The sequence below is a fragment of the Falco naumanni genome, chromosome 13, assembly GCF_017639655.2.
Source record: "Falco naumanni isolate bFalNau1 chromosome 13, bFalNau1.pat, whole genome shotgun sequence".
Taxonomy (NCBI): Eukaryota; Metazoa; Chordata; class Aves; order Falconiformes; family Falconidae; genus Falco; species Falco naumanni.
Genome location: NC_054066.1, coordinates 12,789,953 through 12,817,779, shown reverse-complemented (window position 1 = coordinate 12,817,779; position 27,827 = coordinate 12,789,953). Strand labels below are relative to the sequence as shown.

The window sequence follows — 27,827 nt, the reverse complement described above, 5'->3', positions numbered from 1 at the left end:
TGTTTTCACATGTTTCTGTCAAGCTATCCACTTAAAAAAACAAGTAAGATAAATTTATTTCTGTAAGACAAAACATACATATATGTAATCACAATGTGGTGTCAGGAGGGAGGTGAAGTAGTGCTCAGTGAGCTAAGGAAATGGGAAATTCTTCAGATAACCATTTTTTTTCAACTTGTTCAAATAACATTGATGGATACCAAAGTGTCTGCCATATACTTTCATGTTGCATAAGCTAAGTCATAAAGGAAACTACAAAGTTTAGTACAGCTGGTTCTCAAAATGTCACTAAGAAATGGAGTAAAGTGAAATTAAGTTTAAAAAAGTAAGGTATATGAGTAAAAATAATTGTCCAAGCAGCTTTGATATGAACTTTACCATAGTGGTATAAAAATAATTTAACATGTGTTTTATTTTAAAGATTATCTAATTAATACTGTTTCATTTTTAAATACTATCTAAATTCTTCTGGTGACCTGCTTTAACGAATGAACTTAGATGTGATTTGAAAGTTGAGACCAAGTGTCTTAGTGTTACACTAACAACCGTTGTACACACAATTCCATCAGGTCTGAATAAATGTAAATTCTGTCTGTACTGTACGGACTTTACATTTAATTCCACAGGTACAGTGTTGTATTGTTAGCTTGCCAGAATGCAATTCCTTGAGATCTTGTAAATGCTAGAAACTCCAGGGAATACTTTGCCTGCAGCTCATATTGTCTTTGGTACCAAAGACAGACAATTACAAGAGACAGATCCATTGGAAAGGAGGCTTTATGGATCGCAGTGATCAAGAAATTGCCTAGATGTACGCTTGAAGAAACGATTAGAGATATATAGGTACAGATCCTATCTGCCCTGCCTAGTAATTATTTCCATTTGTCTGGTTCTTGTCCATATGAATAATATGGTAATACATTACAATTAGTAAAAACCTTAACAGCATTGTAATAATTCATGCATGAGGATCTTCTGATGATGTCTCTCTTTTTTGACTGCAGCTTGCATCTGGTACAGAATTATTGGGGGGGGGTTCTTAGCACTGTGCTTAGTATGAATTTGGGGCTGTGGTAACCTCTGTTTTCCTAAGAGAGATGTGTGGTTTATTTCTAAATTGCATAGATCATAAGCACATCGCAAAGACTGACCAATTCAGGGAGTGTTCTGATTGGGAGTCCGTATAACCCAGCTCCAACAATGGTCACGCAGACACACATAACAGAAGCTTCTGGCTGGGTCCCAGGGTAAGATATTTGTTTTATTTTAGAGGTGTTTGATGATCTATTCTGATCTTTTCCTTTATTTATGCTGTTGTATCTCTGTGTTGGCTTATGGCTTCTAGTTCTTGCACAACTAAAAGCAGTATGCTCTTCAGCCTGTTGTGCACTTTTCATGTCTGGAGTGTGTGAACATGGAAGTACAAATACTGGTCACTTCACTGTTTAAATTTTATCTTATTGCAGTTTCTGTTTCTTTGTGAAAATGGAGAGTCACAAGTTCATGAGTCCTGTTAAAAAAGTCTTTATTTTTTTCATAAATCATGGAATATCCAAGTAGCTTTGCTATTGAGCGTATCAGTGGGGTACCAACAGGGGGAGACAAGAAGTATTTAAGAACAAATGTATTTTTATTACAATCTTACATTAGCAGCAAGTTTTCATGGGGTTCTGAGATATTCACATTACTGTGGAGTACCTTTCTGTCTTATAAGGAGAGCTGACCTTTATGGTATTTCATGGTATTTTTAAAAAATAGCAGTACTGCAGAGCTTATCTGTTTCAAGACAGATGTAGTGCTTTGCCTCTGAAAGTTAAAAAGTGATTTATTTCTGCATCTAGGTTAATTTTTCTAATCAGTGATGAATGTCAATAGTACCTTTTCAGATATAGATATGGGAAAGTGGAGCATCTAGGAACTAGCAGGAATCATGGAATGGTCAGGGTTGGAAGGGACCTTTGGAGATGATGTAGTCCAGCCCCCTGCTAGAGCAGGTTCACCTACAGCAGGTTGCACAGCATCATGTCCAGGCGGGTTTTGAATGTCTCCAGAGAAGGAGACCCCACAGCCTCTCTGGGCAGCCTGCTCCAGTGCTCTGTCACCCTCAAGGTAACGAAGTTCTGCCTCAGATTCAGGTGGCACTTCCTGTGTGGCAGGTTGTACCCATTGCCCCTTGTCTTGTTGCTGGGCACCAATGAAAAGAGCCCAGCCCCAGCCTCTTGACACTGGCCCTGAAGGTATTTGTAAGATCCCCTCTCAGTCTTCTCTTCTCCAGGCTAAACAGGCGCAGCTCTCCCAGCCTTTCCTCATAAAGGAGATGCTCCAGTATAATGTTTGTACCTTGACTTTCTACATTCTGTGCTGTAAGCAAAGACCACCATAGGCTTGCACTTCCCAGTCACCATATTCCCACCACAGAATCTTATAAACTGTGTGCCCAGCTGAGCAGTTTTTAAACTTGATTTTGTTGCATGTGTTTATTTCCTAAAATACCTTTTGGATCCACCTAGTTCTGATTTTATATGGAAAAGGAGTTGTCAAAGATTAATCTGTTTCTGCAAATTTTGTGAAATGTGGAGGTCAGTCAGAAATTCTTTCAGTACTCAGAGAAGGGAAAAGCTATAATGTCTCTTCACAGCTTGCTAAACTAGAAAATCAATTCCTGTTAGCTTTCCTAAGCTTCATCCAAACCCAGCGATGAAGATCCCCAGAGACGCCTACTAGCAGTGCAACCAGCACCACCAAGGAGAAGCGCCATCCTTGTTTGTATACTGTCAAAATCTAGACACACCGTTTCCAATGGGCCCAATATTGTTTCACCCATAAAAAGCAGCAAGATGTTCTCCATACCAGTCGATCAGTTTTGATCCCTGCAGAAGTCCATACCATAGGTCATATTTTCATCTGAAGAACAGAGGTGAGGAAGTCTGTGGTATTGCTGAACCGAAGTGGTGAGCTCTGGCTGAAGGCAGTTCCAGAGGCCTGCGAGTCCAGACTCCTTGCTTTACGCATTGTTTACTCCTCTTCAGATTCCACATTGCTTCCAAAATTCAATGAGATGAGCACTTTCATTCTCAGGGCTCTATCCAACCTCCAGCAGCTTGGCTTACGGACCAGGGGACAGCTCTCCACTGCTGTTCCAGGTCCCCGTTGTCCCAGGAGAGCCGCAGCCCCCACCCCAGCTGCGTTCAGACCCTGTCGCTCAGTGCGAGTGGTTGAGGACCACGGACAGGGATTGTCAAAGAGAACTGTCCCACTGTTGCTGCCACGGAAGATCTCTGCTGGTGGGTTCTGGATCACATAACCAAATTATGCAGGCCGTCAGGGCACGGATCTTCAAATCCATCATCTTTGTTCAGCTCCCTTCATAACACTGTCCGGTTTTTGGCTGCGTAAGTAGCTGCTGTGAGCCCTGGTTTTGCAACTGCAGGGTAACAATGTGAAGTAATCTACCGATAGTTCTCAAGCAGTGTGCATTGTATCAGCCGCAGGAATAAAAGACAAGTTCGCAATGCAACTTCTGAAGTCAGCTCGCTGTAGCTGATAAAACAGAACAGTAAGGAAGCCGACAGGGAAGGTAACTGATACTCCTGTGCAAAATTCACACCAGCTGCTTCTCTCTTAGCTCTGTATGCAGCAGCTCTAATGTGAGCGTGTTCAGGTTTTTACCTTGGTTTGTGTTTAGAGATACCATAACAGTGTCCTGAAAATACAGGATATAGCTCATGCACTGTTTAAAGGCATTTTTCTTCCACGTGGAGGAATTTTAAATAGGAATTTTCAAAGGAGCCCAGCTTCTTCCTTCTTGATGGAGTTGGGTATCTAGTCACTTCAGCACTTCCTATAGGTCCAGATGAAGTGAATTCCTTAAAATCATACGGGCAAAGCGTGGGTAAAATTGGGAATAGAACGTGTCTGGCAGTGAGCTCAGACAACCTGCAAAATCCTAACCACCTTCTCTCAAGTTTTGTCACACTCTGAGTGTGCTGTTTTCCCCTTTCAGTAAACACGTAACACCAAACATGAGTACCCAGGTAGGCCCCAAATACATGGATTTAATCCGTCTAAATATAGTGTTATTTTCATCTTAAGACTGAATTATCTTTTCTCAGGGACAGGAAGCGGACTCGAGAATTCATAGAATCGGATTTTTCAGAAAGGTAAGTATTACTGAACATACATTTTATGTATACAGTCATACCTGTTCTTCTACTTCAGATCTGCCCTTTAGAGAGATGGGTGTCCAGTTCCCGCTTTCAGCAGTTTTCATTCCTACACATATTTTATCCCTTTACACTCTCCTTTATTGCTTCCTGATAAATACATTTGCTGTTACAGATGATACACTGAGTTGTGAAAAACAGACACGTTTCAGAAGTAGGATTGTTCTAGTTTTCCATGTGACAAATACTTGTAAACATTTGATCTTCTCCTGTGCTTCAGAAACTTCTTTGAATGCATTTAGGGTGGTTTTATTTGTTTACCTCTCGGGAGTTACTCAAATTGAATATCTATGTATGGATTAGGAGTGTTACAGAGTGTTTTAAAACCTTCTGGTGTGTTTCTTTCCATTTCTTCTTTTCTTCTGTCCTTCTGTTTTCTTTAAATACATTCAAAATTTTGAATTTGAAAATCAAAATTTGTATTTTAATGTTTTTCTTAGCTTGCTACTGTTGACAGAACTACCTTTGTCTGTAAAATAGTAGATCTCCCTGAAACGTATTATCAAACCAACTTGTAAAACTGTAATAAAAAAAAAAAAGGCAACACAGCTGGGCTTTTTAAAGGCTTCTGTTGAAATAGGTATCCAAATCTAGCTTGTGTGATAAAACCAATCGCTCCTGTTTCTTCCATTACCATTACTTAAGCTCTTCCTCTTCTGGAGGAAGACAGTGAGTAGAAAATAACCCTGATAGTTGCCAGTTACTAATTTGACACCATAAAACCTAATGAATGTGTACTTACTCTCTACAATTGTATCTCAATCTTAACAATGATGGCACAGATATTAAACTTGGTCGTTAGGAGAATCAAGGTATCTTCTGCTGTATTGTAAATAGGGATGTCTGAGCCTTTCTCTTTTAAGCACAAATGTGAAAGTTCTGTAAATTTGGCTTTTGGGCACACCAACACCCTGTGAGGTTTTCTCCCTTTTTTCTGTTGCTCTTTTGTGAAACTACCTGGAGAGGAATTACAAATAGAGTTTTTTAAGCATCTGCACAGCAGCATGTGTTCAAATACTATCAGTGTTGAAATGGCTGAGAAAAGGGGAAAAGGGCTCCACTGTACTTAGTAGCTAACTTCTTAGAAACAAAATGATTTGAAAAAGCAGAACAGTTCTTATTTTTCATTCAGATAGCACATAATGTCATGAATCCTGATTCCTGTTGCAAAAAGGTAGACCTTTTGCTGTGTAACAAAGTAGCTTATTAACATTCGATGTATTAAAATAATTACTTTTCTTTTTCCAGTAAGAGAAGCAAAAAAGGAGATAAAAATGGGAAGGGTCTGAGGCATTTTTCAATGAAAGTATGTGAGAAAGTTCAGCGTAAAGGAACAACTTCATACAACGAAGTCGCTGATGAGCTGGTGTCAGAATTCACAAATTCTAACAGCCACCTAGCCACAGACTCGGTAAGCAAATATGTGTTGAAATTTGTTATACCATTACAAAATTGTCAATCGTGGAATTCTGTCCCTTCTGTTTCTGCACTGTCCTGCCACACTCTGTACTTCTCACTTACTTAACTACTTCCCAACTATAAAGACACCCTCTGAAATTTAAAAATAGAGAATGAAAATTAAAAATTGAACTCCCGGTTAAATTACAAACAAAATAGAGAAGTCTGCCAAAAGAATTACCTTTAAAAAAGGCTACTCTTGTACCCACCATATGTGGTCTTGTCAGGCTTTTCAACTGTAACAGACTTGTGATGGGAATTTGCTGCACAAAAACTTCAAGAGGACCCGAAGCTTCTGTTTGTAACCAAACACGCTCCTGTGGTATCTGAGCAGTAACACAGCTGAAGGCATCAGGTTTTACTATCACCCTGACCCAAACCACCATGTCAGCTTCTTATCTTCTGTGTATCTATGAAGGATGTGTTCGGTCTTTTTTTCCTTTTTTTATTCTTTTGTTACTATTAATGCTGCATTGTTTTCTTAGCAGGCTTATGATCAGAAAAATATTAGACGGAGAGTTTATGATGCCCTTAATGTCCTGATGGCAATGAACATAATTTCAAAGGAGAAGAAGGAAATCAGATGGATCGGCCTTCCTACAAACTCAGCTCAGGAATGTCAGAATCTAGAGGTAAGGTGAGGTAAATGGGAAATTCTCTCTAGTTCACAGGTTGTGATGACGGAACTGTATGCTTTAGAAAAGGGGGGTTTTTCCTCAATTTGAACCTGATTGGTTTTCATTTGTGCACACTATGACAATACAAATTTTTCTGCTTGAATAAACTGAAGGGATATGTTTATGTATGCTTATTTAGTATACATTACATGAAGTATAAAAAAAACCTGTTTACCTTGCAAAAATGGACATTAATCAAATCAGGGATTAGTTGTAAGATTAAAGTCTGTAGTAGCCTGAATTAACTAGAAGAAAGTCAAAAGTATTTATAGTGCAGTTAGGCTTATAAAATGCTGTACATTTAAAAGGAGACCCAATTTTCTATTCATGTCTGTACTTGGAAATGCCATTCAGAGGAAGTTAAATTGAAAAATGATTCCTGCTAGGATATCAAATACTAGCTATGAACTGGCAGGGGAAAAAAACCCGAAGTTTTACTTATTGGTTATTTCCATTATTTTTCCAGCAGGCTAAGAGTTACCATGTTCTTGCTGGGATGCTGAAATTCATATGCACAAAATGTTGCTTGTCCTTCAGGCCAAATGCTCTATAAATAAAAAGCACAAGTTACTGTATTTGCTGCAGAGTGCTGTAATGACTTTCTGTAAATCCATCTTAATAGGTATTACATTTGTGATACTTGTGACATTAAATATCTTAAAAGGTGGGTGAGGTGTCTCTCCAGCAGAGAAAGATATTTTTTTTTTTTTGTGCAAGTTCATTTATATCAGTTGTCTTTCTAGATGTGGTAAGAAAAAAGCTTTTACTGTCCTTGTCTGTTACAGCAGCTTGGAAAGTACATCCACCCTAGGAGTATGCATATACTCAATCATTATGCCTCAGGATTCTTTCTAAAAAAACCAAAAAAGGATAAATCTACATTTTACATGTGTTAATATGAATGCATTATCTTCAGTATAGGTTACTGTAGGAATTGCTAGTATAGAACTTGAATCTCATTGTGTCATCTACAATGACAATGTGCTATTCACTGTTTCAGGCTCTCATTACATATGTGCAAAATGGAAGCCAGGCATATTTTCTTAAAATGTTGCTTCCTATGACATAATAGAAAATAAAGCTGCATTTTCATGGTGAGAAAATCAGAATTAATTTTGCTTTTAAAGCTGTATAAAGTGCCAACCCTTTTTACAGTGTAGATCTGTAATAAGATTACCAGTACAAAAAAGCTTATTATATAGAAACCATCTCTAAATTGTATCTGTACTGTTTCTTTGGTTTAAGAGTTATGTATTTGTCCCAGCAAAGAAAGTCATCTATGGTGGTCTGAAGGAAGAACTGTAAACATTAAAAGTGGCAGCTGGGAACCACCACAAAGCAACATTGTAAATAAAATTGAGGGGGATTACGCCAGATAAGTTTTAAAAGACTGCATCATTTAGTTTCAATAGTTAGAAAAAGTGAATTAAGAGTTTAATATTTTTGGGAGCAGCGATACAGTGCTGGCACCAGTAAGATGATGAGGAAAACCACCCTTTAAACATGATGACTACTGTCCAATTCTTCATTCTCTTTTTTTCATCCATTCTTCAGTCTTTTGCCCCAGAGCACTATTTAAAATACCACTGGTGGTATCTGCAGCATCAGTGGACATCCAGTACTACTGCTGTCCGAAGCACTGCGTATTTAGGTTGAAGATAGCTTTGTCCCATACACTGGCATTAACAGAACTGTTGCGAGAAATGGATTCTGTGCTCATGCAGAAAATGTTACCTTTATTGATGAAATCTTGATCAAGTCTCAAATGAGCAGTCCAAACAAAAAGTGAAGGTCACTGGAAAGATGCAGGTGATGATCCTGAGCTCAGTCTCTGCACATTTACATCTAGTAGCTTGCAGCTCGGAGAACAGTGGAAGGGACATGCACAATTCCAAAAGAGTGGAGGGTGGGAGGGGGAAAAAAAGCCCTGAAACCCAAAGCGCCCCCTCAAGTGTTTTGTTTGGTGCTGATCGACACTCAGTGCACAGTACAAAAGAAGAGGAATAGGTGGGGAAATATATGGTCCCTTGTAAAATTGATTCTTTACTGGAGTTAAAGTTATTGACAAAGAAAGAAATTACAGTTTGTCAGACCTGTTTTATGGAGAAACTCTTTGGACTATGCGATTAGTCTCTTTGAAAAAGAAAAAAATAAACAGCAGATGGGTAGGGCTGAAAAGACTTTTGCAATTTACTTACCATGCCATGGTTTTGCCACCATTTACAAAGATAGCATGGATTTTTGGCGCGGTGCTAGCACACTGATGTAGCTCTAAAACCTGTTTGGTTTGGTACAGTGGAACAGACAAGGTAACTAAGTAAATGCATTTACATTTATATTTTTAGATAGAAAAACAAAGGCGGATTGAAAGGATAAAACAGAAGCGAGCCCAACTACAGGAACTGCTGCTGCAGGTATATTTAATTTTTTTTGCTATATTATCAAGCGCAAATCTAACATGTTAGAACTTCTGAAGTCCTTTCTAGATTTATTTAGCAGCTGTGATACACTAGGGAGAAAAGCTTCATGCTTGTGACCTTTCAGCATTCTAGTAGGGGGACCTCTTACCCTCACTTAGTGGTTCATTTTTACCTACTGTAAAACAGCGTGGTGCTGCACCTGTGTGCCACAAGCTTTTGTAAGCGTTCTGCTGAAGCTTTGTGTAATGTTAGTAGGAATTGGAACAACTCCCTAGTCCCCCCTGTTGACTCTTAAGTCCCCCAGAGTTGCCTTCTCTGAGTAGTTCTTAACAGAAAATTTCTCTTTGATTCTAAGCTATGGAATTTACCACTGATCAATGTGTACAGAATTGTTTTGGGGGAGACAGACATTTCTGGATCTTAAGAGTGGAAGGCTGGCAAATCCAACACTTTTGCATTCTGACATGCATCTTGGAGATGCCTTGAGTTTTGGCTTTGATTATAAGCAGAGATGCATTTGAAATGTATTTCTGCAAAGTAACATTTTTTAAATACAGTTAGAAGCACTTTTAAGTGTTTTGGTCTCTGCAGACTTTCAGCAATTTAAATGCAATCAATCTTTTTTGCAAGGTTTTAGGCAATAAAAGGCTGTGGTTTTTTCTCAGTGCAGCTATTTTGATACAGTTTTCTTGTAATTAGTTATGCACTGAAACTTGTAAATATCTGATGCGTCTCCTTTTTTATCAGCAAAACCTGTTCTTCTACTGAGGGCACAATTTTGATTCTATCTGTCTAACCTAATAAATTAGTAGCTCCTCTAAAAGTAACATGAAATTATCCTGGTGACAATGAGACAACTCAGGCTCTCCTAACTGAAAATGACATAGTTGCACTCCCTTACTATCTACAACTGCCATTATTTTCTTGATTATGTTCATTGTCAAATGGTTTACCAGTCCTTTGGGATTCTGTCTGTCTGTCTCCCCCTTAAGTAGAATAAGTAGTGCCTCAAAGTAGGTAAGTGCACTGACTTCCAGTCCCTCAAATAACATTTCCTAAAAGCACGTATTTTCACACATATGCGGTCAGAGGTAAGAATTCAGTAGAGAGCGAGTGGTGTCACAAATGGCACCTGTTAAAAAACTTGTAGAGGAGAATTTCAAAACTGACTGTTTTGAGAGAAAGAGGAGGGTGATGGATGAGAAGTGGAAGAGAATATAGATCATAGAAATATAGATCATGTTAACTTTTGTTTCAGTGTAACTAGCTCCTAGTCTGAGGTAATTCTGCATATAAAATAATAGAGGAGACCTCTTACTGCATTGTCTTTTCAAAAGGAACAGGGAACCATTCTCCACCAAGCCTTATGGCTCCTTGTTTCTCCTCCAGGGATGGGGGGGGGCGGCGTAGCCATTGGGATATTTGTGTAACTTCCATTCCTGGTAAACTTCACTAGTGCAAAGAGGAAGCTGAGCCACAACTTACCTTTTGACAGAAAATTACTGGAGGTATTGAGAGTTGGTAAAAAAGAGCTATGAAGTTCCACTTCCAGGAAACACTGATGCCTGCTCTTCTATCATCAGTGATCATTTTTTCTTTCTTTCTACAGCAAATAGCGTTCAAAAACTTGGTACAAAGAAATCAGCAAAATGAACAACAAAATCAAGGCCCTCCAGCTTTGAACTCAACAATACAGCTGCCTTTCTTAATAGTCAACACTAGCAAAAGAACAGTTATAGACTGCAGCATATCAAGTGATAAGTGAGTGTCAATTTTTAGAATTCTGTTATATTTGTGGACTGGAATTTTTCTTTGAACAAATGAGAGAAGTTTTTCTAGTTTACTAAAAGTAATTGTGTGTTTAAGTTTGCTACTGTCATTTCAGGGGGGTGTTTTGGGGTTATTTTTAATATTTAATGCAACCACAGTAGTAATAGGAATAAATTTTTCAGTATTGCTTTACAACCGCTAGTTAAAACAGGCTGACTTTCACTGTTGTAAACGGCACTTCAGACTGACATTTCAAAGCGCATTCACTGCACAGGAGAAATAACTGTATGAATGAAACTATGTGCTAGGACAGCACTAGCTGTTAATGAAGCCATGTGGCAGTGCTGCTGAATTGTTATTCCTAGTATGCCATAAATGTATTTAGTTAGAAGCACAAGGTGATCCATGTAACACGGAAATAACAGCCTAAAGGTGATAACAACAACTTTGAAAGTGTCTTTTAATAGCAAAAAGGTTGCACCTAGCTCTAAAGGAAAAACCTGAAATTATATAGAGATTTGAAATATTGTGTTTGTAAGCAGACTGCTATAGTTGCAATCTTACATTAATCTCAAAATCTTCCACTTGCGTACTTCTGGGTGCTTATGCTCTTCATCTTGTGAAAGTATGGCTGAAGGTATGAGGTACTGTTATGGTAACTGTTACTCAGATCACAAGTAGTTTATTAGCTGAAAATAGCTGGCTTTGCTTTAATACTGTGTATTACAGATTTCACTCTGTGGTATGCAAATCCTGTATTGAACTTAAAGTCAGATAAAGTGCAGCAAAAATAGACAGTCTCTAGCAACCTAAGCACCAACATGCAAAAATCCAATACTATGAAAAGTAGAATTTTTGTGGAAAATTGGACTGAAGTCCAGTACATTCTGTGACAAAACTTTTTGAATACTCCCATCAGCACTGTAGTTTAGCAAGTTGGGAATTTGAGGATCAATATTAATTTAGCTTAACTACACCCTTATTTTATAGGCATACTATACAGTTCTTACTGCACTTCTAAACAGCGCTCTGTATTTAGGTTTGACGTCATTAAAAAGTTGAACGATTTCATACTGAAACTTTAGAATTGTCGCTTTGAAGTTGTCAGATTAATCTGGCATTTGGGAGCTGGAGAAGTATAACACGCTTCTACAATCCCAAACTGTAAGAAAACACTACTACTAAAAATGAGCACACCAGAATTATTCAAGCTGTTGACTCTCAAGTTTATTTACCCCAGCTTCAATATTACTGTCATCTGGAGATGATTAAGTTACAATCCAAATTAAACAGGCTTTCCACTAGGGTTATTATTTGTTCGACTGATTAATGGCAACAGCAGTATGTAGATAAACAGTGCCAGAAACTGCCAGTGTTTAAACCACTGCTACATGGATCTGCTAAATAAGGCAGTTGGTGAAAGTGGTCACTCAGTTTGAAGAATCCAGATTCTGTAGTTTATTCGAGAATATCTGTGCTGCCTAACCCAGAATGACGGTACTGGTCACTTTGAGTGCCTGCCCTTCACTGGGCTTCAACCTCAGTTACAACCCCCTGTTTAAAGGCTTCCATTTTTCTTTCTTTTCCCAAATAACATTTATATAAAGCATTGGTTGGTTGGTATTTATGATGAAACAGCAGGCGATGTTAGAAAGTCCAGTGAACAGATAAGCTTGCAGCATTAGCTACTCAAAACTGTATTTACACAGGATTTTCTAAAAGAAAATAATTGCTTGGAAAAATGATACGTATAGGGGGGTTTTAGCATCATGAGCAACATAAGTTTGTGTCTTCTAAACTTTCTCCTATGCAAGAACAGGCTTCATCTAGCCAAAACAGAATGAAATTTCTGACACATAAAAGAAAGGTTATTGGGAAGTTTTGTTTAGAGTTTGAGAAGACAGGTGGGTGCCAAGCAGCACATTGGGAATGACATTTCTGAAGCTGCAGTAGAGAAAAGCACAGTCTTCAGATAAAAAGGACGAAGTTAAAAATTATGTTGAAAAGATCAGGCACCTGGACAAGTAAGGCCCACTGTTTAAATGGACAGGAAAAATGTATTTTGTGTATATGCTGCTTTTATAGAAATGCCGTAGGTCTTAGGAAAAAGAAAAAAAGGAACCAGAATACCTAGTTTTCAACAAGCATTCGGACACAACAGATGTATCAGAAACTTGGAAATTTAGAACATCTCTGTTCTAGTAGGAGATGCAGAAGATTTTGCCGCCATTGGAGATAGCAAAATGTGAAATAGAGAAAATGTGTAGGAGATAGGCTCTTGTACCCTTAGAAAAAGAATTGCCTGCAAGAGTAGGAAATCCAGATTAAATTCATTGTTGATCAGATTTGCACCTACCATGGGAAAGGGCCAGGAACTGTACCTAAACTCTGCACACACGATATTGGGTTCTGGACCGAGCTTTTAGCACTGAATACAAGGTGGCAGCCCAGTAGATCCTTCTGTGAGAACAAAAGTTGATTTCTCAGTAACAGCCAGAAGCATGCTGAGAATTATTTAGGAAAACAGTAAGGAATAGAATGTAAACCTAGATGTGCATAGTGCTTTTGTATCTCTTGTTCTTGGAAGAAGTGTAGCATAACCAGGAGAGACAGGAGGGCAGCTAGAACAAATGAAGTTATGAAAAGGCTTTCGCCGAAGGGACAGACTCTTTGCCCTAGAAAAGGGGACATTGGATTCACAGGTGTCTGTAAAATTATGGATGATGTGGAGTGTGTGTAGAGAACAGCTGTACACAGTTGTTTATTAAAGTTAAAATTAGGAGACAGTAAGAGAAGGTACCAAGTGACAGGTTTTAGACTAAAAGAGTGTGTTTTTCTAACAAGTTAGTCTGCACAAATCTTAAAGTGTTTGATGTTATTCATGCCCAAAGTTCACCTAAGTTCAAAAGGGTCATGCCAAGTCCCTGAAAAAAAAACATCCTCAAATGGATACTAAAAGCAAAGGCAGAAGGACTTCCTATGTCAGAGGCCGCAGGTTGCTAGAAGCTACACGGGAGAAATACTACCGTAAGTTTCTTTGTTTGGAAACTTGCTGGGGGGGGGGAAAGGAGTTATCCTCCTTTCTAACTTCCAGTATTTGACCACAACACATGGGAGGAGAAATACAGAGCTATCAATAAACACAGCCTTTAATCCTGTATCATAAAAACTGAATTCAGTTATTACTTAGTTACTACACAGCTTGCTTGTAGTAACTTGGTACGACGCTGGTCTCCCATCCCCTGTTTGTGTGACTTTAGCTGCACCAGTCTAGGTAGCAGGAATGTAATTGTACCAATTAAAGGTATAGCGGCACATCTGGGTTTTTTGCCTTTTAATGCAGTTATGCTTAAATAAATATCAGTGCATAAACAGTAGGGTTTACAAGTAATACCATATGAGTCACAAAAGCAATTATGCCTGGAACTGACAGTTACACCTAGTACAAAGCATGTAAGATGACTAGATTAACATCTTGTGTACAGGCACAAAAGACATGACTTCTCCAAACTCACTGGATCCAGGTATAAGAAAACGAATGTTAAAAAGAAAAAACTGTCAAGAAAATCCACATGTGACAGGAGCTTGGAGAGCTAACGGAAGACCCACCACTGAGTTATCTTTTAAAGATCCTCTCTCCTGGATGGGTTGTTTTTCCATGGATAAAGGTTTTGTCTGCAGAAAATGGGGTACTGGGAACTAGCCTTGTCAGTGCTGTCCAGGCTTTTAATAGCCTGCGGTCATAACATAAGGCTAGTCTTGATGCCCAGGCTTTTCTAAAAGCTATCTTAAGCTTATATCGCTGTTTCTATATGCAATGAAAAACATTTTGAGAGTCCTGCAGCAGAAATGGCAGGTTGTGAATATACAGGACTGAACAGACTGCTTTGCTAGCTGCATCCAAATGCATCCAAAAAAGCAAAATTATACCAAGGTAAATAGGTCAGTTCACAGGAGGAGTGTTGCACATTAGAATAGAAAGTGAAATGTAAAAGAAGCAAAACCAAAATAGTTGTTTTGGTGACAGGGCTGCAGGTGACCTTTAAAAGTATTGGATTTAGTACAAGGGAAGGTTGACGTTTAATAAGGCCTCCCTCTTCCCCTTTGAATCTGTTTAATGAAGAGAAAATTCTAGGCTTTCTCCCTGTAGTGGTAAAGCTACTTTAATTGAGAAAGTGCCATTTTAAACAAAAGAGAAAAAGAATTTGTTGCACTTTTTTCCCCTTAAGGACCCTTACAGATAATTAAGAATCTAGACACCTACCTTAGTGCCCACCAAAAAAAACACCCAAGGGAGAATAGGCAAAAAAAGCATAGCTGTGCACTTTTCAAAACCATCTCTCCTTTTTTTTACATGCAGATTTGAATACCTCTTTAATTTTGATAACACTTTTGAGATTCATGATGACAGTGAGGTGCTGAGGAGAATGGGAATGTCGTTTGGGCTTGAGGCAGGCAAATGCTCAGCTGAGGACCTAAGAACTGCAAAATCACTGGTGCCAAAAGCTTTAGAAAGCTACATTACAGGTAAGTCAGATGTTTAAATACTGTTTCCGATCAAATTCGTAACATTAGTTAACTGAAGCAAATGTAATGATATTAACCTACACAGGTATGTAACATTTGAAGTTTTATGGTAGCTAGTTATTTTGGTACATAAACCAGTTGTTTTACAGTTAAATTTGGAAGGTTTATCATAGTTGTCCCGTAAACTTAATTCACACATTCATAACAACAAACTTCAAGCGAGCTGCGTTACAAAGAAATTATTCCTTAAATAACTAAATTGACACCAAGAACTGTGGATATATGGAGGAGCAAACTGGAAGAAGGCAGCAGTCCTCAAATTGATGAGAAAAAGGAAAGAAAGAGCATCTTGAACTGTTTGAGTGTAATGTGTATGTGACCCGCAGGCCAGCAAGTGCCGTCTGAGAACTGAGGTTCTCTAATGCAAGAGGCTTCCAAGAGTTTTCCTCCCCTAGTCAGACTGTTTGGACAGGTCACACTTAAATAGGCTCAAACCAAGAACTCCTTCAGTGTTGCATCACTGGACTAGGAGCTGTTAAAATTTGTAGTCACTTCCTTCTAGTTCTTGTCAGACTGCATTCTTCTTGCTCTACCTAAAGCTTAAACGTAGCCCAGCATTTTTTCAAGTTGCTTGAGGGACTTGATTTGTTCCTTGCAGGTATTCAACTAAAAATTATTTATCACATGATTTACCACCAATGTAAAGTGGGCAAAGGAACAGAACCTGCATCCTTTAATAATGTTGCAGTGTTCAGCTTAACTGCTCCTATGTATCGAGGAGCAAACTAAAATATTTATTTCATTTTAAACCTGCATTAATTTATCTTCAGAGAATAGGGTTTCTTTACATTTGCAAAAAAACCTGTGTCATTACGCTATTTAATGAATAACACCAGCTTTTAATGATTAAGCAATAAAACTACATGTTTAGACTAGTGATTAGTAGTTCGTTTTAGTTTTGAAAAAAATCAGTCACGCCAGTGTACTGCTGGGGGTGGGGGGTTGAAATATTAAAGGCAAAACCACCATGATGTTCCTCCACAAGTGAGAAACAAGCAGTACTCTGTTTCAAAGAAATGAAACAGAAAACAACAGATTCTGAGATAGCATATTCTTAAAGAATGTTGTGATTAGAGTTACTGCCCTAGGAGCAGACCAGCAGCCAGAAACCTGTCTAGAATTTGCACTGAAGTAATGTACTCTTCAGACATGGGTTATGTTCAGCTGTTTCAGCCTCTGAAAAAAAAGATTCCAGAAGTGTTTTTACTGGAGTATGTACATTCATTTTAAAGGTTTCTTTTATCTGCTTGCTACTTAATTGCACAACAGAAATCTACAGTTTAAGAGTACAAATTGCATAGCAGGGGTTTCTAATAGCAGTAACTGACAAATAAGGGAAACAGATTTAAATGTTTTGCACAATACTTGAGAAGCCAGCATTTGTCTGATGATGTGTTTTTGGTGAAGCATAACTTCCCATTTTAACCTTGGCAGGCTTTAGACATTATTTCTTGCGCTGCAAGAGTAGTGAAATGGAAGGCTCATCACTGGTTTCTAGACTTCATGGTTACTGCCATACCTCTTGTGACGGCACTTTTAAATACATTGGCTTCAATTACCACTATACAAGAAAAGCAAATCAAGGTCTCTTATTTATTCACCGAGTAAGTTTATTACAATCAAGATTAAAGTTTTCCCACACTAGCTGACTCCACAGACTCAACTGCAGTAGAAACCAGTCCTGTTCTCATATGTCTTAAGTCAGTCATTTCCCATACAATGTTAGTTTGACCTTAGCCTGCTCATCTTATTTTTTTCAGATGCTTACTGACTTCCTAATGCTAACATTAGCTTGTACTGTAATGCTTGCTAATAGAACTGGAGGAGCAGTTGGAAGAATCCAAGTCTAAACCAGTTCACTGGAAGAAATCTAGAACTGACAAAAACGCAAAAAAACCCAGACTGAGACAAGCGTGAACCTTTGTAGAACCACATCCAAAGTAATATACTGTGCCTTTTAAACCACGCACATACTACAGGCCATTAACAAAAAACCAAGTCCTGCCTTCGTCAGTGGCGTCCTGACTCCTAGAAATAAGACTACAGATAAAAAAAGAAGGCAACAGAAGTTCTGAGGCTCTAATAGTTGTGCTAACACCATCCCACTTGTATGCACCCCAGTGAAACACTGGGCAGAGAAAATGGTGTGGTTTAGGACCTCTAGATTACACTTTTTTCTTCCCTGCATGAAGAAGTGCTCTGCTATCTACCTGTATAACAAGCCCGGGCTGGAATTGGAACCGGAGATACACAAATACCCACTGAATGAATGAGCTTGTTCAGCTAGCAACAGTAATCCTAGGCAGCACTTTTAATTTGCATTAACTACTAAAGGTTATTGAGGGTATTCCCCTTACAGCCTTCTCAGGTAAATGACAGATTCTACCAAGTTTATCTGCTGCACGATATGCCTAGTTCAGAGTAAGGATGCCACGCTTATGCTGAGCTGTACCACCTCGGGAAGGTTTTTCCAAGATGCTTTCCCTGGTTCGTAAGCGTAGCTATTAGTAATTTATCTACTCTGCTAGCAGTAGTAATTTTTTAACTGTAGGCAGACTTCTATTTTGATAGTCCTTTCCAGATAGGAAATGGCTTCTTAAACTCATCTTTCACTAACTTCCTCTTTTTCCTTGCTCCTCAGAGCCCAACTGGAGAAGAGAATTTTGAAATCTAAGGCAATGAAAGTACAAGGCAGGGATATGCATCTGTGAACCTTCCTTCTGCCTCATGTGTAAACGCTGTACTTTACCTCCCATTGCTCTTCAAGAAGAAAAGCTAACTAGCAACATGTTATCCCAAAATGTTAATAGAACACCAGACTACTAGCAGTCACTTGTTATTCTTCTGGAATATTAAGCATGTACATACAGGTATACCCTTTCAAAGGACCAGGAAACAACACTGTGATACATCCCTAATCCACTTTATTAGCCTAAATACGATGCAGTCATTCCAAATGGTTTGGCCTCCTTGTGCAAAGACAAGAAGGGACTGTCAGAACATGTTCTCTGTAGAAAGAAGCCTGCATTTAGGGCATTCTTAATGAAAGCCGTCCAGCTATGTCCATACGTAGCTATTCTCATCTATTCTATCCTCATAGATCACCCCGAAGCTGCCATTTATTCATGTTTTCTGTCATGTTCCAAAGACTGCGCGCAGGAACGTCAACCTTGCCAGCCTTGCTTTGCAACATGCCATTTATATACCTTGCTGCTAACAGATCTCCACAGCACAAAAGGTAGTTTGTGGATCCCAGCAGATGGTGAGCCTATGTCTGTGATGGCTGTGACAGCCTGCTTAAAACAGTCCCTGTGCTACGCAGTACTGCCCCATCTCCAGGAGCCAAAGCTTAACAAGAATACAGAAGGACAGATGAGAAAGCATATGTAACACACGTGTCTGGTTATTCCTTTTACCTGCTGCTAGAGAACAATGCTAGATAAAATGTGAATAGTACAATCCCGTTTTACTGCCATTGTGCTGTGCAGAACAGAGGTTTGGTTAGACACAGAAAATAATCTGCAGTGTGAAATCTCTTCAGAGGGAAAAGTTTCATAGAAATAACCACAGTTCCGAGTGTGAGGGAGTGCAAGGTTTGAGGGCATCCACAAACACTGGGTTCTATATGTGTGTGTATATACATAAAATTTCATCTTGACTGAACAGGACACATCTACAGTATAAAATCAACTTAAGCTACTGTTACCTTCTCTTCTAAACTAAACCAAGGGATCCTAACTGCAAAGAGAATGCAAAGTTTTAAGATTGCAAAAGTAAGAAGAAATTCACATAACCATCATAAATACAATTATGCTTTCTTCTAGATATGTCTGCGGGATTTTCATGGATAAACCAAGGGTTACTTTCAAGTTCAGCACAAGCAGTTTCACATTTAGAAGTAGCAGGAGGCACTTCTGATGCTAAATCAAGGTAAATAAAATACTTTTTTATTCAGAGACAAGCAATATATGCTTGTGGTACTTTCAGTAACCTCACTTTCATATCATTTACATGCAGGAAAAGAGATGTTTTCTGTTACAGTTGATTTTTGATTGTGAAAAAATCTCTACTCTGTCTTCCTTGATGATTATACTTGAAAGGTCAAATCAACATGCTTTGAATTTTGAGCATACTAGCTATTTTGTATCTATGTTTCAAAATGATAGAATCACTTTCAAGCCCTTATTATAAGAACAGAGTTTTCCTGATTAACCTTACAGTCCATGCCCAGGCAGGAATTTAAGGAGGTAATTACATGTGAAAAAAAGCCTGATAATACTTCTGAAGAACGCAAAAGAATGTTTGGTCTGAATGTGCTACTGCTTAAGCTCTCATGAAAGTTTAGTCCATACAGTCTAAGACAATTTTGAATTAAAACCCAAACAAACAAAACCCAAAAAACCTCAACCACCACAACAAAAGCCCAACCCAAAAAACCACCTCAACAACCATACTTTCCTTGGAGGTTACCTGTACCTTAAAAAATGGAAAGAGGGATTATTCTGGAACAGGTTCTTCCTCATGGCATTTAATAGCCTAATTTCATATTGCAAACATGTCTGTATATTGACAAAACTGTGATGGATTTATTCTTGTTTAAGCTTTCTTTGGTTTGAGCAATTCTGCTAGTTGGTTATGAAAAAAAAAAAAGCCACCCAATAGTCTTTACTATGTGACTTCCCAGTATTTTAGCAGTTTTCGTAATTATTAGCTGTATTTAATTTAAAGCTTTTGGTTTTTTCCTTGTCGGTAGCATTTCTTTAACTAAAAGAAAAGCTGAAGCAAAAAAAAAAAGCTTAAAACTTTATGAAAAATCCTCTAAACTTGAACATTTCTGTTGTTTTGATAGTGAGAATCCAGGGTTGTGTTTGGATGCTGAAGTGGCCTTAGCAACCGGGCAGTTTCTTGCCCCTAGCAGTCAGGAGTCCAGCAGTGCAACATCACGCTACTCTGAATCACGAGGAGAAACTCCATGCTCATTCAATGACGAAGATGAAGAGGATGAAGACGAGGATTCTTCCTCCCCAGAATAAGGACAGTAGAAAACAGAGTATACAAATGCTGCTCAGATATTCTTAATGGGAGCTCCTGTTTAAATTTTACGAAGTTTCTTGCCTTGGTTTGCACTGTGTTCAGTGAAGCAAAATGAATGCTCCAAAACAAATTCATCCACAGCTGAAATTGAAAATGTTTTGTAACTGAACACAGAGTGTCATGCAGACACACAGTGAAGTGGGTTTTATCAGCTATAACCAAGGAAAAGAACAAAGTCCCTGGAGATTTGGCAAAGTAAACATCAAGTTCACATCTTCTATCTTGGGACATTCTGTCTCAAGTCTCTGTCTTCCCCTTATCTTTACCAGATGGAGAAGAAAACAGTCAGTCAACAAATGCCACTTCTTGCATTGTCTTTTGGCTGTGCTACCTTTACAAAAAGGGGGAAAGAGAGCACATGCAAATGCGCTAAAATAGCTATTTAAAACTATCTTATATGAAAATTGTTCTGGGGAAAAGGGGCTGTTAGAATGTTTTCTTTTTTCTGTTCAACTTGCTGTATAGAAGATTCTTAAAGTTAATATAAATTGCAAGTGATTAAATGAATCTTGAAACAGTTTAAATCCACTTTAGATACTCTAAAAGTAACATTAGTATGTCTCTTTTGAAAGGTTCATATGTTCGTTTATACTGCAGACCTAATTTATTATAAATAAGTGATTATTCTTAGCCATTATTAAACAGTCAGGATAAAAACAGCAGTATTCTCTGCACCAGCTTTTTTCAAGGAAAAAAAATTTTAAAATAGTATTTCTAGATTACAGTGTATCCAGTATAGCTTCTCCATTACTTTATAATCCCTTTGATTTTATAGCATCTGCTGTGTTTTTTTTAAAAAGGCCTCTATGTTGAAGATCTCAGGCAGCATGTTTTCAAGGCAGTATTTTCAAATTCAGGGTGGGCAGGTCACGTAACTTTTAAAGTCGTACGTTGAGGTTCTTAGGTAAAGAAATTAAATTTCAACAATACATCACTTAGTGTTTTGCATTCTAGTCAGCTTGGATTATGACAGACTAACTTCTGTTGCACTCACCTTAATGCACCTTTGAAAACAGTAGTGTCAAACCACTTAATTTTTAGCTGAAGTTACTCGACATGGATCCCATTTGAACTGTTAAATCTGACTTGCAACAGGAGGCTCCGTGTTCTGTACTTAACATCACACTCAATCACAAAGACCTTTTTAAAAAAAAACTGCGTAACAGAACAAAAAACACTGTAGAGATGCTCCCCATGGTGTTCTAACATCTAGTATTTCAACTATTTTTGAAGTCAACTATTTTTAATTAGATAAATCCAGTTTTAAATAGTGTTACTTCTTTTTAGTTTTTATACTGTATGTAAATAGTTGACCTCTTTCTAAGTACCAGTGTATTAGCTGTCAGAGCTCAGTGACGTTGGCTCTGTTACTTAGTTACGAGGTTAGGCAGCTTGTCATACTGTTACTCGCTTGAGCGGTGGCAGCAGACTGTGTCCCTTGACTCTGTGACCATTACCCTAGCACAGCGTGGGGCATGTCCACATGATCTTTTACAGCCAAACCTGCTGTCAAGCCAACAACATCCAAAATTGCCAAGCCTGAGCCAGTGAGATAAACTGAGGCTCCAGCTGAAAAGCTGCCTGGCTGTTGTACAGGAGTTAGTTGGTTAGCACGTGACTAGCTACGCCCAGGACAGGTAAAACTGCGAGGAGCATACAAGCACACCTGCATGTTTGCATTAAAAATTAAAGCATCTAGATAAGAAGCTTCTCATAGACAGTCTGAAGTCCTGCATTTGAGGTACAGTTAGGGCAGCACTGTTATTTATATATAGCTCTTGACTGAGCAAGTTGAGCTGTCTGGCAACAAATGAGCTGCAAATGCAGAAATGAAAGTAATTCTTACATGCCTACCATGTCACTCACCCTCTGGCAAGACTGTTAAGGCTGTCCTGTGCTCATGGCTCACAGGCAACAGCAAACTTGAGGGATTTACACCACCTCACTTCAACCAAATCTGTAACACTACCTCTATATGAAGAAAAGCTTTACACATACACATAATATTCTCACTGAGAGAATCAATGCACTTGATTGCAGATGCTCACTTTTGAAATAAGGTAACAGCTAGTCCAGGCATATTACTATGGAATTGTCAGCTTCGTGAATGACATTTCAAATAAACAGATGATTGCTTTTATTCTTAAAAACCCATTGGTTTTTTTCAGAAACCGTCCCGTCAGTCTGCTTTCTCTGGAGAGGACAGATCAAAGATACCTAGTCTTCTATGCAGGATCCTAAGGAAGTCTTATTAAAGATGGAAACGTTTCCTGAAGTAGTTATTCCCTTCCCCCCCAATACATTAGGAGCACATTTAACTTCGCACTTTCTTCACATTTCCCACTCAAGACATGCATAAAAAGAAAAACCAGGAGAACGCAAAACAGTTCCTAAGGAGGAGCACTTTGAAATATAAGAACCTGGCAAAAAAAGGCTTCCTGCCTAGAAATGGAATGTATTTTATTAGCAGTCACTGTGCTTTCTGCTTTACAGGAGGAAGATCTTCAGTGATATCTTCCTTCCGTTGATGTCCATACCCTTCAAAGCAGCAGACTGCACAGCTACTTGCTTCCTGCCAAACTTCAAGATACAGACTTTAAAAAAAAAAACAAAAACCCAAACCACAGCCCTAGAAGCACATAACATTTATTTGGGCAGTTGAACCGAGACTTTAAAAGTTAATTTTCCCAAACTAGTTGAATACAAAACAAGTTAGAACATTTAGAAGAGACTTCAAAAGGAAATTCTTTCCTTAGGATTCTTTGTGCCCAGTTCCAGTTGAGGATGAAGTTCAACTACAGCACTGCAGTCTTGCGGTTACAGTAATGTCTGGGAACCAGGAGAAGTTTGGGCCTTCTCCAGCCACAGTCACCCATGTATGGTCTCAGGCAAGCCCTTCAATCATTTTTGTTGATCTTAGCTGACATTTAAAAAAACCAGACTCCCACACTCCCCTGCAACAAAACAGGTAAATGCAGGACCTCACAAAATGCAGCTGTTGCATCTGAACTGAGCTCTGAGCAATTCTGAGTAATAACTTTAGGAATATTAAGCAACCGCACAGCTCCCAGTAAGCTAATGGCAGTACTTGCGCTCAGTTGCTCCAACATGCAGGCCTGTCCTTCCCTCCCTCTGAAAGCCAGCAGCGGATTATTTTCCAGAATAAAATGGTCATTAGCAAGACTGGTTTTCCCATTTTCCATTCAGTTACCATCATCCTCTCCTGTCTCGTGCAATACTCTTGACATTCGTCAATACGAAACAAGTAGCAACTGGTACTAGATGGGATCTCTTGTAAGACAAAGTTAATGTTTGAACTTTCACGCAAAGTCTATTTAAGATAAGTGATGTGTCTTGGAACACTGTTTCTTGGTTATACATTCAGAAGGCACTTGGTTGCAAGCAATATATAGTGCTGTGTGTAAACGCCTTTATATATACTGCAGTAAACAGCTTTATTTCTGGACTTACTTTATGGTGCTTCAGAAATCTAAATTTGACTTAGAAAAATTTGTCAGCATCGCAGACTAGATAGAGAAATATGAGTGGGAGACAGCGTTTTTCTATTGCGTAGAAATCTGTCCTAATGTCTGTGGACTTGGGTTTTTAAAACTGTATTAAAGCGTGCCAGTCTCCTCATTTCAACACTGGAACTAATGGCAACAATGCACCTAATCTAAGAAAGTGTGTATACTTAAGTAGACTAAAGTAAATAATACCAGTTTAACCGAAGGTGTGATTTTAACTAACTTCATTAAACCTTGTACGAGCCACAGCTGTAGATACTTCCATTTTGTTTAAGGCTTTTGTTTAGTTTTTTGAACTACGGCTTGCAGATAACTCCTAATCCTTTTGAGCAGCTGGAAATTGCTGAGTATACAGAATACCCACAGAAGGACTTGTGCTGGTCAACTAAGTCAACCTGCAGTGACATTATATAAAAAGGCCTAATAAAAAAAGAAACTATTAAAATTTGGTTAAGAAAAACAAAACCCTCGAGTTCATACATAAAACGATGCTTAAATTTAGAATTCAGTAGTTAAGGTTTTAAATGTCAAGTGCTCTTTATTCTGACCACAGTCACCATTTTAATTCAAGAGTATGACTGAAACTTAATCACATTTGAACACGGGCAATACTAATTTTTATCATTAATAAGCTTTTTTCAGCTGAAAATAATCCACACAGTTTATTGAGAAGACTTTTCTTTTAGTAAGTTAAAGATGTTTGGATTTTGGATTCATTTAAAAAAAAAACCCTAGTAACCACAGGGTATAGTATATAGTAAACAAACCAAACCAAGTTATGACCCACCTAAATTTATATCTTTTCATTACAAGAGTCTCTCAGTTACTCATGAATAACTAATTTAAATAACCAGGTATAATGAAGCTGGGGAAAGACTATATGAGCTTTTCACATTTTTTGATTTAAAAAAATCAGTAATAACAGTCATACTTTGAGGTGACATCCTTCTGCTTACTACAAGCTTAATTACAGAAATGCTGCAGTTCACTTACTCCAAGGCCTCGGTTACTTTTACAGCTGAAGGCATCTCAACCCTCAGCCCTGGGAACGGTGCCACGTGCAGCACTATAGAAGAACAAGGAAGATGCTAAGGACTCTTGCTCTGTTTATTGAGTTTTTGTTTTTTAAAATATGTCACTTCTAGAAATAGGTCAGAATTCAGGAACTAATACTCATATAAATCATTCGTAATTTCTGATTATTACACCTACCCTTGCAAGCATGTTAACAGCTCTAAATACTTAATTTTCTGCTGACAAGTATCCACATAACCAAATCCTGATACCATGAGACTTCCTGAAACACTCATTCCTTAGACTTAACCAGGTTCTGAAATCAGATTCTCTCTTTCATGTTTAGCTGTCAGAATTTAGTCTGGTGATTTTTTTTAAGAGGCTGTGTAAGCAACTTCTCTCCCCTAGACCCAGGTATATTGCCAAAAAAATCCCCACAACAAACATTACTCACAGTTCATTCCCTCTGCTAACTATTACCATCCTTCCAAGTCACTGTAGCGGCTCATTCAAGCACTAAACCTCTTTAGTAGATTTGGTTGCACTAACGCAGAAATTAAGTGGATCTCCCTGAATTTTCCTAGGAAAACACCAGCTGAATCACAACCCATCACACAAATTTCTGGCACATTCCCTTGTCTTTAAAGCCAGGCTGTATATATGAAAAATACTTCAGAGAAGTACATGCATATGTTATGACACTGTATCTGACAAGCACCTACTATGAAAAAAATTAATCCTACTTCGGACAAACCTGTAAGAACTAGCTCATTCCTCGGGTCCTTGGCTGCAAATCATGCCCCAGGAGCAAGGCACCAACCTTTGTGTTTGCATAGCCGACATCACATGAGAAGTAACTAGCCAGCAAGTACAGGCAGAGTTTGTACAGCAGTACATGTCTGCTGGCGCTGCCCAGACGATCTGGCAATAGATCAGTCCCTGGGCAAGTGGGTAATGCCGATGCACGCATCCGCCAGTGGCATGCGGTCACCGCAACATGCCGTGTACGATAAAAAAGGCAGGTCCATCTGTCCCCCTGCTACAGGAGCACTTCTCAGTATCCACTAGATTCTGCATGGAAGGAAGTTGCAGAGACACTTCCTTTTTGTTCAAAGTGCAGAAAGCACTTGAAAGACCATCAATTTTTCAATTAAATAGGACTTTTCTTTTTTTGTTTTTCTTAAATTAAGAATGAGGCCAGTCATGGACAAAAGCTATTTTATGACCTCTTTCAATGCTGAACTGAAAGGAGGGCACTGACAAATCCAATTTATGAGGATGCTGGCTATATAGGATTTGAAGTTTTAATTAATTAATCCACTTGTTTCACTCTTCCCCCCCCCCAACATACAGTAAATTGGCAAAAAATGTCACACACACACTCTAGCAGAATTTTTTCTCCCGTTTCTTGTGCTAAACTCCTGCATCTTCAAGAAAGTCCAAGCTGCCCATTCATCTTTTAAACAATTTGCTGCGTATTTTTGAATGCTCCATACTTTTTTTTCCAAATACCTTTAAATTATAAACTAAAGTTTTATTTTTGCAGAAAGACTGCTATTAAGCTATGCTGATTTTTTTGTCGTCAAATAGTGTTAATTTCTACTACCACATTGTACGTGGCTAGGAGTAGTGTAAAAAAGAATGTGGCAGTAGTATATGTGCTTTAAACACTGACAAAGATATAAAGAAAAATGCATATACAAAGTTTTACTTTCCTAATAGGAACACTGGCATTAGCAAATAGTATATTTGAACCAATAGGAAATATTACTTTGTAGTAGCAAACACTTTGTAAATAAAAACTTGTTATTTTTGTAATGGAAATTTTATAGAAGAAGCTATTTCTGTATACTCAATTGATCTCATGTTTACTGAAAATGCTGCAAGTGGGAATTGTACATTGCAAAATGGGGGTGGGCAGCAGGCAAGTCTGACTGAAGTGAAAACTGTATGTATGCTTCAGAGAAAAATACCTAGTTGTCTGTGAACAGGAACGTAAAGCTTATCTGTAGACAAACTCAATAAAAGAATTTCAAGTCAACAGGATTGGGCTTGTTTTTGAGAAAAACATTGTGGAAAAATGTTGCTCAAGGTTAATGTTGGCAGTATGTGTACCTCATTTAAGAACAAAAAAAAAAAAAAAAGGAACTGCCCTACTTTACAATTTCATGTCCAGGAAATATTGCATCCTTTGGTGTTTTCAAAATACATATGAAAATCTAGCAATTGTGGTCTCATTGGTTAATTTACCATTCAGAGAAACTTTGTCATTGCCCAGGGAAAGATGCTGGATTCCTGAAATTGTTACGTTTTGACAAAGTAACTCACAAAAGGTTTAGGAATATCCTTGTTGGTACCTCCTCAAGACACAACCCCAATCTATACCTAAGAGGAGCCCTCAAAAACAGTTAATCAATTTCCACATGACATTGAACATCTTTCACACCGGCTTTCTCATTGTCTTCTCAAATGCCTCAGGTCTTTCTATCCAACATCAGCTCTGTGAGGAAGGAACTCACAGTGCTCCCCTCAGCATCCTGCACTCCAGTACTCTCTGTGCTACCCTCATTGTCTCATCCTCTAATCCTGGGACACCCTTCAAGCATCCATAAGCTCTGAACATACATCCTTCCAGCCCCGTTCCCTATATTTTGTCAGCAAGAATCCAAATAATAATTTGAGGAGCATTAAATACAGTGCCTCTTCATCATCGGTGTTGGTTTTCCAACTCCACCAAATACAAAAATGCCACGTAATTTCACAGTGCTTGTTTTTTCCAGCCTGCACAGAAGACATGAGACTGTATCTTTCATCTCAAACCAGCTGAATAAAGGTTAAAAGACAACAGGAAAAGACTTTCAAAACTGTAAATTCATTTGTGTGCAGTAACTAGAAACTCTGGCACAGACCCCTTTCACTTAAAATGCATTGACATATTTGGGAAGGCATTTTTATGAATTAAGTTTGGCAGACTCCAGTTCACCCCAAATAACTAGGTGAAACCCCTTCTTACGTGGTTTTTATGGGCAAGAAACAACTGAAGAAAGGGTACAGTCT

At 38.4% G+C, this 27,827-nt stretch overlaps 1 protein-coding gene across 4 annotated transcripts in view; it reads left to right on the top strand.

Annotated features, from left to right (window-relative positions):
• TFDP2 (transcription factor Dp-2) overlaps positions 1 to 26,811 on the top strand; it is a 63,000-nt gene extending 36,189 nt beyond the window's left edge. For 3 of the 4 annotated variants that reach the window (XM_040612822.1, XM_040612820.1, XM_040612824.1), the window contains 9 exons: positions 1,126 to 1,247; positions 4,113 to 4,160; positions 5,472 to 5,634; positions 6,167 to 6,313; positions 8,704 to 8,772; positions 10,388 to 10,539; positions 14,909 to 15,075; positions 18,960 to 19,065; positions 19,985 to 26,811. In XM_040612822.1, the coding sequence (XP_040468756.1) occupies positions 1,126 to 1,247; positions 4,113 to 4,160; positions 5,472 to 5,634; positions 6,167 to 6,313; positions 8,704 to 8,772; positions 10,388 to 10,539; positions 14,909 to 15,075; positions 18,960 to 19,065; positions 19,985 to 20,168 (1,158 nt within the window). In that variant the 3' untranslated portion in view covers positions 20,169 to 26,811. The remainder of the gene's footprint in view (positions 1 to 1,125; positions 1,248 to 4,112; positions 4,161 to 5,471; positions 5,635 to 6,166; positions 6,314 to 8,703; positions 8,773 to 10,387; positions 10,540 to 14,908; positions 15,076 to 18,959; positions 19,066 to 19,984) is intronic. The other variant, XM_040612823.1, reaches the window with a different exon arrangement.
• Positions 26,812 to 27,827: the final 1,016 nt, after the last annotated feature.